The sequence below is a fragment of the Lagopus muta genome, chromosome 13, assembly GCF_023343835.1.
Source record: "Lagopus muta isolate bLagMut1 chromosome 13, bLagMut1 primary, whole genome shotgun sequence".
Taxonomy (NCBI): domain Eukaryota; kingdom Metazoa; phylum Chordata; class Aves; order Galliformes; family Phasianidae; genus Lagopus; species Lagopus muta.
The window spans coordinates 2772293-2784831 of record NC_064445.1 but is presented as its reverse complement, the minus strand read 5'-3'; the positions used below and the strand labels follow the sequence as shown (position 1 = coordinate 2784831).

At 44.6% G+C, this 12539-nt stretch overlaps 1 protein-coding gene across 10 annotated transcripts in view; it reads right to left on the bottom strand.

Moving 5' to 3' along the window:
• The window catches only part of HTR2C (5-hydroxytryptamine receptor 2C), a 203931-nt gene that overhangs the window by 13790 nt on the left and 177602 nt on the right, over positions 1–12539 (bottom strand). For 9 of the 10 annotated variants that reach the window (XR_007379615.1, XR_007379614.1, XR_007379620.1 and 6 more), the window contains one exon: positions 7947–8147. The exons of the other annotated variant lie outside the window; for it this stretch is intronic. Coding sequence is in view for 1 of the 9 variants with exons in the window: in XM_048959220.1 (XP_048815177.1) it covers positions 7947–8147 (201 nt within the window). In the remaining 8 variants the exon portion in view is untranslated. The remainder of the gene's footprint in view (positions 1–7946; positions 8148–12539) is intronic. 10 annotated transcript variants of the gene reach the window in all.

The following is a 12539-nucleotide window of genomic DNA, read 5'->3' as shown; positions in this document are numbered from 1 at the left end:
AGCAATAACTGATGTTGAGGTCACTGCTGTGTCTGGATGGCTTTTTTTGGATAGCTGTGAGCAGCACATGTCTTAGAGCTATTCCTCTGAGAGTCTGAATTTCTAAAGAGAGAGAGAGTAACATGCTAAACATATTAACCAGGGCATTTTTCCCATTCCAGCTAAGTGTTTTCCAAGATTCTGAAGAATACATCTGCAATCTGTCATTACCATATAATTACCATTTGCCAGTAAGTCAGTGAAGGAATTTCTTCTCGAAAAGTAATGAATATAAATGCCTCCTGTGATTACAGCATGCACTCCTTAACCCAAGTGATAATCCCACTAATGCTTATCAGCTTACCCTTAGCAAGGTACTTGCTTCCTCTCTAACATATCTTCTAACTTGCCTGTACCAAGTCTGTAACTGAAATAACCTTCAGCCAATCATGACACTGACTCTTTATTGTTAAATGCCTCTTTCTGATGCTTTGGCTCCATCAAATACCAGACATCCCAAAAACGGTGGGAGGTGGACCAAACAGCCTTTGCACAAAGAAAAAATCTGATTTAAATCAATGACATTATGCTGGGATTGTATTTACATGGGTAGCTTTATACTTTACAGTCTTGTAAAACACATATCCCTTGAAACAAACCACAGAAAGGAATACAGGCTTATTCATGAAGTATTCACCATGGAATTTAGTGTTATTGCTTTCATCAAAGGAAATGAGATGAGGTTTCACCTCATGGTCACACACAGAGTACATTCAGGAAGAATGATCTAGTTCTGGGGTATGATGAGTATATATACAAGTCAGGAGTGCTGATGGCATTCTAAATCTCTGCGTGAGCATGAGATTCCCCAGCACTGACCACAGGGAACAAGGAGGTAGCAGTGGTAATGGGAAAATGCCTGCCACCTCCTTCATAACAAAGTGGGATTTAAAATAGAGAAAGCACAGAAAAGAGTGATCACCAGGCCTTTGCTTGCTCCTTCCTCCTATCCAGGAAAATCCCATTATTAAGCAGCAGGAGGAAGAAAGATGCCCTCCAAGGAGCTTGCCAACTTGTATTCATTCAGCTGCCGGCTATCCTACAGCACTACTGATGAACAGGCAGCATTCATCTCATCTCAAATGCCTCACACTTCTCCTTTGCAGCACATTTCGTTACAGCAGGTACATGTTTTAATCATAGCTTCATAAATTGAACTCTTTAATATGAGCCTTATCACTGATTCACCCCACAATCTATCCCCAGGGGGAACCGAGTCAGTTGGACAATGGGAGCAACTCTACACCCCCAACAGAGAGAAGCGAAGGGCTGTGAAGGTCTCAGATACCCCAGAGAGGTTTCCTTCTGTGGGAGGGTTCCTACAACATCACAGCTGCCACAATCACAAATGCACAAATCTCTCCTTGCAGCCATAGCTCACAGCCTGACCTTGGTTTTAATAGCTTACCCCGATCACCGTGTGCTGCGTATACCAGTAAGCATCCCTGTGGCATCTGAACGAAGGTAAGCAGGAGTCCCTGCCTTGTTTCAATTCAGCTGTTAGAATGAGCACAGAGAAGGCATTATACTCCTCTTGACCCGAATCACCCACAGTACTAATGCTGTAGTTGCCACCGTTCACAGTTTAAGAACAGAGATCACCTGCTCAGAGGGCAGCCAACCTCACTCCACCAGCACAGGGACTGAGCCAACCACTGCTCAGCTCTGAGCCCTGCTGCAGAACGTTCCCCAGACCTCATCCTTGCACCAAGCTGGCACACTCATCACCATCCTTACAGCTGTTCTACCATTGCTGCTTCTTGTCATCATCAGAGCTGTTCTCAAGCCAGCAGAGCAGCTCATCAAACAGGGCCAAGACAATGCTGCAGACACAGAGTAACAGATGCTCTCCACAGATTCACAATTAATAAAACGAAACCCAAATGATTACCAATATGGCTTTGTAAAACATTTCCTCAACGTGTTCCAGAAAAAGCCAGGTAAAAAATCCGAATGTACAACTGACAGTCACGAAATGTAGGAGTAAATGAAAAACAATACTGTGTTTGTGTTCAATAACTTGTTTTCTTTCATGAAAGCCTATGAGACTGATGGATATTACTGGAAAGGTGGAGTTTTTCATGGCTTTTTTCTGCTAAGAAAGGAAATAATTCTCATTCTGTTTCACAACATTCTTGTATGAGAAGAGATTTGATTTCCTTCAGGGATAACAATCTCAGTAAAGGAAACACGAGCCTGCTGTTTACTTTGCCTTTCCACACGTGGGATTCTCAGCGTTGAACACAAGTGGAGAAATGTTTTTCTGCTCATACCTGGGGGTGCTGGGAGCCCTTCTGGTGTCAGAACTGGATCCAAAGCCTGCTATGAACGATGGCGAGGGCTCTGCTAAAGCAGGTGGGCTTTGGCCCTCACCATCACCCTCCTGGCATTTGCACACGATGAAAAGATATCATAGAATATCATAGAATCGCCCAGGTTGAAAAGGAACACAATGCTCATCCAATTCCAACCCCCTGCTGTGTGCAGGTCACCAACCAGCAGACCAGGCTGCCCAGAGCCACATCCAGCCCTGCCTTGAATGCCTGCAGGGATGGGGCATCCACAGCCTTCTTTCGGCAACCTGTTCCAGTGCCTCATCGTCCTCTGTGAAAAACTTCCTCCTAAGATCTAACCTAAGCCTCCCTGTCTCAGTTTAAAACCATTCCCCCTTGTCCCATCACCATCCACCCTCGTAAGCAGCCATTCCTTCTCCTGTTTATACGCTCCCTTCAAGTACTGGAAGGCCACAATGAGGTCTGCCCAGAGCCTTCTCTTCTCCAAGCTAAACAAGCCCAGTTCTCTCTTTCACAGGAGAGGTGCTCCAGCCCTCTCATCATCTTAGTGGCCCTCCTCTGGACTCATTCCGAGAGCTCTGCATCTTTCCTGTACTGAGGGCCCCAGGTCTGGACTGCAGGTGAAACAAAGAGAAAGAGATGTGTGCCAGGCATACAGCCTATGGCTGTCACAACAGCTGCCTATGCTGCAAAGGCAAGAACACTGCTGTCCATGCTAAATGCTGCCTGTTTAAGTCCATTTCTTTGCCCTCATACTTATTAGTAGGTTGACCTGAATGTTAGCAGCTGCTGTAACCTTGCATTAGTATTAAAGAACTGACTCTCCAAAGACTCTCAGAAAAAAAGAACACTAAAATAATTCTGTTTGGTTTCTTAACAGAAGTGTCTTGCAAAATGCCTGCATGCTTCTCTAATAATAACTAACAGACAGTGAGCAGCACAAACCCCAGCAGACAGCAGCCTCTTGACTTGCATTAAGAAAGAAAAGGCACTGGTTTTCAGGAAGCAAACTCTTCAGCGGCAAATTGAAGGATGTCATCTTTTGAAGCATTCAAAAACATACAAATTCCATATTCCCCATATGTCAGCAGACTAATTACAGCGCATTTCATGTGCTAATGCAGCAACAACGCACCTTCAGGGATGGATTAGGCCTGATTTTATCAAAGTGTTCTAACAGAACAACGGTGCCAGCCCTGTGTTGGTTTAAAGGCAAAGATAAAAGAGGGCAGAACTTTGAAGGATCTCCCTGCCTGCAAAGAGCACAACTGCATACAGAGGAACACAATTACTGCCTGTGCCTGAGCAAGCTGCTGACCTTTACTTAAACCTTGTAAGAGCGCTGAACAACCCAAGCCCAGAAGGAAAACTAGTAAATGCCAGTAGAAGACAAAAGAAATAAATGACTTTCCCACCTGCCCCTCTGTTTTGCTAAGTTAGTTCTCTTGCTTCGCTAAAATCACACAGCAATTCCTGACCTCGTGCTCAGGAGCAGCAACCTCAAGTAGGACACAGCAGTATCTCCCTTTCACCCAGGAGTGCATCTGCTAGGATGGTCAATTCATCTTCTGCACAAAACACAGTGTCACCACCTGCTGCTCTCTATGGTAAAATATTTCACTGGCGTTTGACGTCAAAATCAAACTAAGTTCAGCGTCCATAAAGAAATGCCAAGGCAGCTCCCTTGCTACAAACTCAGCTTTTCAACTGCTATGGTCTTCATCACCCCAATAACTGCTGTTGATGTGCCAGAGAGATTGATGCTCCCTTGGGAATCAAGCTACAGCAGCTCAGGCAGAAGAACGGCTTCAGAGAAAACAACCTTGTAGGCAATTTAAACAGACGGGAAACGAAGGCAGAAGAAGCCTCAGTGCTGCATTCTAAGCCATAAAGCAAGGTGATGACCAAGGGACAGGCCACAAATAGAACAATCCTGCTTAGTAAGAAAGGCCTCAGCAAAATCCTAGGAGTGCATTAGACTCTCCTTTGGTTGACTCCCCCATTAGTGGTGTTTTGGCCAACTTTTCCATGATATCTGTCCAAAGCTTTGTTTGCTATCTGGGGCCTGAAGTCTGCAAACAAACACATGGGTGCGCGATCTCATCCCCAAGAACAGCTGAATGGCAGCTCCTAGCAGCCTCAGCCATCATTTCCATGCAATATCTGTCTTTGGCCTGTAAGAAAAATACAACTCCTTTTAATACCAGCAATGCCACTCTAAAAATGTTCCATCAAGTGAGACAGGGAGAGGCTCAGCTGAGAGCTGAAAGCCCCGTAAGGACACTGTTAGGATGACATGTATGAAGGAGGCTGCACAGCCTGCATCTTTGATGGTGCTTTAATGCTTTTCCCTCTATCATGAGCTGTGCATGTAGAGTCTGGCTGCCTCACTGCCCCTTCTGAATGCTGCATGGAGATCTCCTCTCTCTAATCTAACAGGAAAAATGGCCCAAGGTCACCTTTCTCAGGGCAGGATAAGAGAGTCAGGTACAGCTTTTAGTGTAAACCTTTCCACCTGCAACAGTGCAAAGCCCGAAGCCAGGAAACATCCCAACTCTGCCAGCAAGCTCATCGCCATAGTTTATTTTCACTTTCAATTGTGTGGCCATTTCCGTTGCCTACATTTCTATTTGCAGCTTCTGCAGAGCACTGTCACAAAAGCCCTGCTCACAAGGCACTCAGCCCAGCACTCCACAGCACCCACTTTTCTCCACCCAGACACAGAATGTCGCTTTGGTTCTGTTTGCTCAGACACAGGGCAGCTGACTGTGATGCACTTTAGATGCAGAACAAAGAGGACATTGGAACAGATCCATTTGCAAAGCAATTGCCAACAGACGGGAGGACCTCTCGTGTTCCTCTGCTTCAAAACCCAGCCATGAGTTTCAGCTTGTGCAACCTGCCAAATTCATAGCTCAGTGATCAAAGAACCTCTATCATATATTTTGCTGCCAGCATTAATATTTCAGGAAAACGGATTGCAGAACTCCTCTATTCAGAGAGATGCCATGCTTTTTCCTTCTGATTTTAAATTCTGATCGGGGAACGGAATTCAGGATTCTTTACTTGGGATATATTTAAAAGCTTCTTTGGTCCAACTGAAGCAGAATTTGGGAAATACAAACTGACTGGTCCGAACTTTGTTCTATTTAGGAACTGTTACTTGATTTCCTGCTGTGATGCACAGATTATTTTGTGATACTAACACAGAAGGGGGGTGAATTTGCTCAACCCATTTCATCCTCCTGAGAATGGTGTGTTTTCATCAGGTCTTAACAAGTGACTGGTGGGGTAAAACTGGTGGGTAACAAACCTGAGGCGGGTTCTTCTCTTTCATTTCGTGTTCAGTTGATTCCTTTGTCTGTCACAATTCTGCATTGGTTTATGAAGTAAAAATAGTTATGCTAAATAAGCTAGAGACGTACCAAGAGTGCTTTTCTCTCCCTGCTAATACAACCTCATTGAGAAAGATAGATAAATGCTATCACATGAATTGGGGAGGGCAGAAAACCAGCAGCATTTCAGTGCCCTGCTGCTCCACACCCTGAACAGAATTATTGATTCTGACTCCATCTTCACAAAAAGGCATGCAAGGAAAGACTTCCATGGATCAGCTGTATCTACAGCAAAAGGGATGAGCAAAACATCACCAGAATCCAGACAATGCAGACATCTGCTGAGGGATCGCTCACAGCTTCTTCCTAAAAGCCTTTGGATGCTGGGGATTAAATCAGCACCCAGTGTCTCACTGATGGCTCAGAAGCCATGCGTTGGCAAAAGAAAAGTGCCCTTCCAGCTCCTTTCCAAGCTCTTTTCACATCCTATTGTGAATGCAGAGTGCTCAGCATCACTCAAGACATCTAGGCAGCAGTGAAGCAATTCAACTCCACAACAGAACAAAATCACCTTACCTTTCCCAGTTCAGTACTTTTGCCCTCAGAGAACAGTAGAGCCTGCAGTGCTCCTGATTTCCATCATCCTGAGCCATCCCCACCCTCAGTAACTCCAGGAAGAAGCAGCCCTACACCTGCTTTCCATCTATTTGCTCAGGCCCCAGAGCTGTGTGCCAGTCTGCTTACTCAGTGAACTACACACGAAGTATTCTTCATCTGATTTCATTTGGACCCACCATCCAAACCACAGCTCAGCCCTCAAAGTGCCTTGTGCAGGCGCCCACGTTCAGCAGCAAGCTTATCCAAGGATACATCTGCAGCATGCAGGCAAAAATGTGCAAGTTTGCTCCAGCAGTGGGAGCAGAATGGTCCCATCTGTGGGCTTCTGCAATGTGCTGCTTGATGCTGCTGACAGATGAAGGGCCCTGCTGGCTGCTGGCTGCTCTCTTGGAGCTCCAGTGCAAAATGCTGCATGGGCTCAGAGCTGGCTTTGCCTGAGGGTCCTGCAGGGGAGGCTGTCTGCATGCAAACACTCACGCACTGAATTCAGCACCTTTCTTTCCTATCCCAGAATGAATTTATTAAATCCAATGCAATTTTGCTGCGTGTTACATTACACATACAGCAGGCCTGTACCACATGAAAACGTGTTCCTAACATGTTCCTGTTACACTCATGAAGAGAGAAGGTGTATTTCCTCTCTTTTTTTCCTTGTTTCCGTCAGCATTTTCCTTGACAAGCTTCATCAGAAGCAGACCCTGCAGCACCCAGACATCAAGGATCACACTACAACTGGAAAGCAAAAACCAGGAGAAGTTCAAGCACCTGAAGCATTGTTTTCCTCGAAATACCACTCAGGAACTGACAACTGCTTTAGGAAAGGAAAGGTGAACATTAAATACTTGTCAGGCTGCTTTTTACTCACAAAAAAAAAAAAAAAAAAAGGCAATGCAACAGAAGGAAGAGGTCATCCAACCTTTCTCACCTTGCCCCAAATGTCTCTCTTCTAGACCGCATGGAAATAATTCTACCCCAAATGTTTTTCTTCGCATAATAAAAAATACTACCATCATCTTGTTATCATTTTTTCTTTTCTTATCTATTTTACTGCTGCTTTATTTACCACTTCTTTTTTGTCTTATCAAGGTAACACAAAATTGTCATCTTTTATGCCTGCTCCTCATTCACTACGACTTCCAACTCTCTAGCTCAGCCCCAGCAACAATCTGGATGCAGTGGAATGTAATACAGGCTATAAAGCCTGCACCAGAGGCAATAAATACCTGGCAGTTAGCTGCCTTCAGATCCACACTGCCTTACTTAAACTGCAAGAAGTTTAACTGCGGCAACAGCAGCGCAGACCTCATTTGTGTTGGCCGGGTTTTACGTTCAGATTCTTTGCTAATGCTATTTTCTGCTTTGTTTACACTGCAATGTTACAGTTCCATTCGTCTGAGTTGCCCTTGTTATTGGCATATTGATATGCACACAGCAGCAATGCTTCTGCCTGGGAAGTGGTGGGATTCTGGAAAACGACCTCTTACTTTTGGCACCCACCAATCACAACGAAAGATTTCTATTTCCCAGTCATCATCTGTTACATTCAGTCATGCAGGCCATGTAAATTAATTTGAGTACCCCCTTAAAAATCCTAAAGGAAAATCGGAGGAAGACTGTTATTCATTAAGACACAGTTAAGATCGTGAGCCGCATTGCTTACCTATGGATATGGTCCAAACTGCAGCAATTTTCATAATAGCCTTGGTGCGGGAATTGAAGCGGCTGTGCTCAATGGGATTGCGTATTGCTACATACCGATCAAGAGAGATGGCACAGAGATGCATTATAGATGCAGTTGAAAAGAGCACATCTAGGGAAATCCATATAGGGCACAACTGTTTAGGCAAAGGCCAAGCATAATCTGAAACATAGAGAGAAAAGAAATGAAAGGAAAAAAAGAAAAGGAAATAATTTGGGAAGCTAGGCCATCATTTCCGAGAGCTTTTGGGTATTTTCACTCTACAGAACCAGAAAGAGGTATGTGCACAAGGAGCAGACAAGGAAACCCCTCTGGGGGCATCCCGCCAGCTCCACAAACCCACAGCCAGTTCCACACAGCTGTTTTCCAAGACTCGTTGTGGCAGTAGTTAAACATGAAGAGACATTAATTGGGCAACGCCTCCAGGTGACCATTCCCATTGCCATCCCCTTTTGCACTTTTCCCCACACGTTCTACCAATACTCCATTTAATTATGATTGGTTAATCACAGTTTTTCAATGGATTACATAGTGCTGGGTGATACGAGCTTTAATCAGATCGATTCTACTCCTTAGTTTCTGTCTTCCCAGAAGACAGGTAGCCAACAGCTCTCCTACTGACAGTCCAAACACCAGCCAACGTTTCCTACTTCTCTTAAACATTCTCCCCAGCTGGTTTCCCTTAAAAACAGAGCAATACTTGCCGCCTCACGTAGCAGCTGGGATTGAGTGGCTAAAGCTAAAAAATTGCTTTGGGGGTAGAACTGAGCGGTAGTGTTTGGAGGAACAAGCAGACCAATAGAGAGCACTGACAGCCATGTCTGACAGCAGCTGGCACACAGCTGATTTGGGAGCCTGCGTTTGTGAATTAGTTTACTCAGGGCTGAAGCACGGCTTGAGAATAAAAGTGACCCAGAGAGATCCTCAGGAGGCACTGGTATTTCAATTAAAGCTCAGAGAAAATTGATTTTTGGATGATACTCCTGTGTGCTAATGCCCAGAATGGATTGCGTGAGATCAGTGGTGCGTCCTTGCCAAGCACTGGGCTTCTAGCACACATAGCAAAATAAATCAACAGTATCTACAGCAGCTGGAAACATGAGAGATTTCATAATAGTTGCATAATGAGATATTCTTGTATCTTCATTCAGAACACAGATATCTAAAGCAATCTTGAAGTCTACCCCAAGGACCAGCCACGTCACACTACAGAACCACTGTTACAGTAAGAAAGTTGCTACTTCATGTTATCAAGCCCAAATGGAAAGAGGGAAATATCAGGCTCAGAAAGCATATTTTGAAACAAATGACTCAGACAAAGAAAGACCCATATTACCTTACATGCAAAAACATAAGAAGAATGGAAGCAGAGGAAATGATTCAGAATTGTCCTGATGGAGCCGATGAACACTTCTCAGGGAGCAGAGCAGAACAGCTCAAACACAAGAGCTCATTTAGCACTGGGAAATCCACAGAACTGCTGAGCAACTCACAAAACCCACAGCAGAAGAGCTCAGGCCTGGGGAGATACGCTTGCTCTTCTGCACCACGCCTGCTAGAAGGACTGACGTTGGATGGATAGGAAACTGACACTGGATGGATATGAAAGCAGAAAGCATTTAAGAGATCCTTACCAAAGGAAACTAAGTGCTGTGCAGCTGGAGCCTCTCCACTTCAAAAAGCACCTCTGCTCTAAACACCCATTGAGCTTGGTTAAATTGTGACTTCATGAAGCTATGATCGCACTCCAAGCCTCCTGTTCTCTGTTGCAATGAGCTTAGGACATCATTGCCATTAATCTGCAATTTTCAGAACTTTAGGTAAATACACGTCTGATTTGCTATTTTGTCAATGATGTCCTTTGAATTCCAGTTCTGCTCCCTGTCAGCAGCAGGAGGCTCGCACTGCTGCACACTTCAATGAATGCTCCAGGGGAGAGCAAGCCTCATCCCCTGCAGGTGGTACAGGTGCTCTTGCACAGCCCTGGGCTTTTGCTGCCGGCCCAATCTAAAATCCAGTCAGTCCCCTTGCTGCTTTTGCATCTGAGTTGAAGAAAAGCACTGGGGATTGTGCTGTGATGGATGGAGCAGTACTGGGAAACACATTTGGGGTGACCGTGGCTGTGCAGCACTCTCTGCCCAGAGGGATGCCAATGGGATGGCTGGGTCTCCCCTCCAGGCAGGCAGCCAGAACACCTCAGGTGTCCCCAGCAGGCTGCAGGCTGCCCTGTGTGTGGGAGCTCTGCCACGGCAGCAGGCACCTTCTGATTCCTGACAGTTACCAGATCTGGAAAAGGTTTCTACAGCAACCACTTTTCCATCGCTGTTGGATGATGAATAGCCTCTGTTCCTTCCTTTCACTAGCTGAACACTTCCCAGAGCTGATTCCCACTGGAACTACTTCTGCTGTTGCTGCAGACTGGGCAATGGCACTATACCCAAAGAATTTAGAGGAATAAAAGCAGCCGTAAGTGTTTATACTCATGGGGAGAGCTGAGGTGCTCTGCTGTCAGCTCTGGCACAGCATGAACCACCATCTGCCCTGGAGCAAAGTCCTTTCTCACACATAGCTACAAACAGATGAGAGCAGTGGTGCCCAGAGTTAGCACCCAGATAAGCTGTCAGGATGTGTGTAAAGACAAAGGTGATCTGAGAGCCTTCCTAATAGCTGACCCTTTCAGTCTGCATCCCAAGCCACTCCGTTGTGCTTCTGGCTGAAAAGGCAGTTAAGTGAGGAGATGTTTTACCTTCCCAGGAAGTTTCTTGAAATGATCTGCGATAATAAAATGTCTGGAAATGTGTAGAATGGCAGCTTGTCATGCATGATTACACCTTGATGTGAAGGGCAGGACATAATATCCTATCTCAGAACACAGTTGCTTCCAAGCACGGTGTGTGTGTTTGAAAAACACCTACACAGCGCATGAAGCCAGCGATCTGAGCCAAGGGAAAAAAAAAGTTGATGCTATTTCTGTTGAAATAAACGTACAAAACATAGGGAACGTATCCTGTGACTGAGTTAAGATGCAAAGACTGAAAAAAGCAATGTTATACATTTAAAACAATCTTATCCTCAAAACGGCTCTATCTACAGAAGGTAACATTTCTCTAATTAGTTCTATTTTCTCTCATTTCACAGAATTTCATACACAAATGATAGAAATTACCATATAATTAGAATTGCAGAGCACTGAGTGCAATGAATTCTTGGACCACAGCTCTTCTAAGCTTTAGTAAATGCATCTCCAATTGAAAGCATGCATCTCAGTCTGAATTTACCTCTGGAAAGAATGAAACGGTGCTAAGCACCTGGATAGCAACACCCAAATTCTTTGGAAGAAAAGTTTTGTGCTTTGAATTAATCTTTGCCATTGAAATCAGTCTAACATTAAATGCATTGGCTGGTAAACCTGATGGAAGGAAACTAGCAGGCCAGAACAAAGGGAGATATTTCTTCACCTACTGCATGAACCAACTGCAGATTTTTTTGCCTCCAGACATTTTATGGATGCTAGAAGTTTCCACTGGACAAATTCATAGAGAAAAGTATATAGAAGTCTATTGCAGTGATATTATTTCTAGATCAGAGGTTCTGGCTCTGATTAGGATAAAAAACCAATGCGTGGAATCCTATTATCCCATCCTATGTATCCTATCTTCAGCTTCCAGGGCTGAAGAGCACCTCATGGAACCCAAATGGCCAAGGTTCCTCATCTCATGGGAAACATGGGTCAAAAGACTCATACTGAAGCAGCAGTCATGGTAAAAACCCATGGTGTGGGTTTTTTTATTTACCTCCCACACTTCAATGAGCTGAACAAGCAAAATGCAGTTCCCGTGTGTCAACCAACAGCTGAGATGGCACTAAACATTGGCAGCAAAGTACAGAAAATCAAAAGCATTTTGGCAAAGTTGTAGACCATCTCTGTCTGCAGATAATTTGCTGTCAGATGAGAGTGCCCTTAATTTTTTTTTTTGTGCTTTCCATCAAGAAAGATGGCAGCAATTAAATTTAATTGCTTTTGTCAGAGGTTTTATATCTATGGGTTAAAAGCGTTGCATAACATCGTTGTCGTGGTCATTGTGCACGAGAGTCAAAATTAGAGCCACTGCAGCAGGAGGGGGCTGAACAATCCAAAACACAGCACATGAGAGCAACATTAAATACGTGCAGTGGTAAAACAATTAATCCAGGCTGTAGGAGAACAGCTGAACAGGAAAAAAGCATTTGAACCTGTGGATGAAATGGCTGTGGGATTGCAGAATAGCCTGAAGCTGATACAAGAGCCCCTTCTTCCTCCTCCCCAAAGGCTCCAAAACGATCTCATGAGCTTTCCACAGCTCTTTGTGCTCAGCTGGAGTAGATGCCATTTGGCAAACACACACAAACACACCCCACGCTACAAATGGTCTTGCCCACTCTATTTACATTTAGAAAAGTTGCTACTGTTTGTACATATTGACTGCTTTATAGCACAATCTGCCCCAGGATACCTCCAGGGAATACGCAATGCAATGCTCAGGGCAGAGCTGGTATGATGCTGGGTGACAAAAC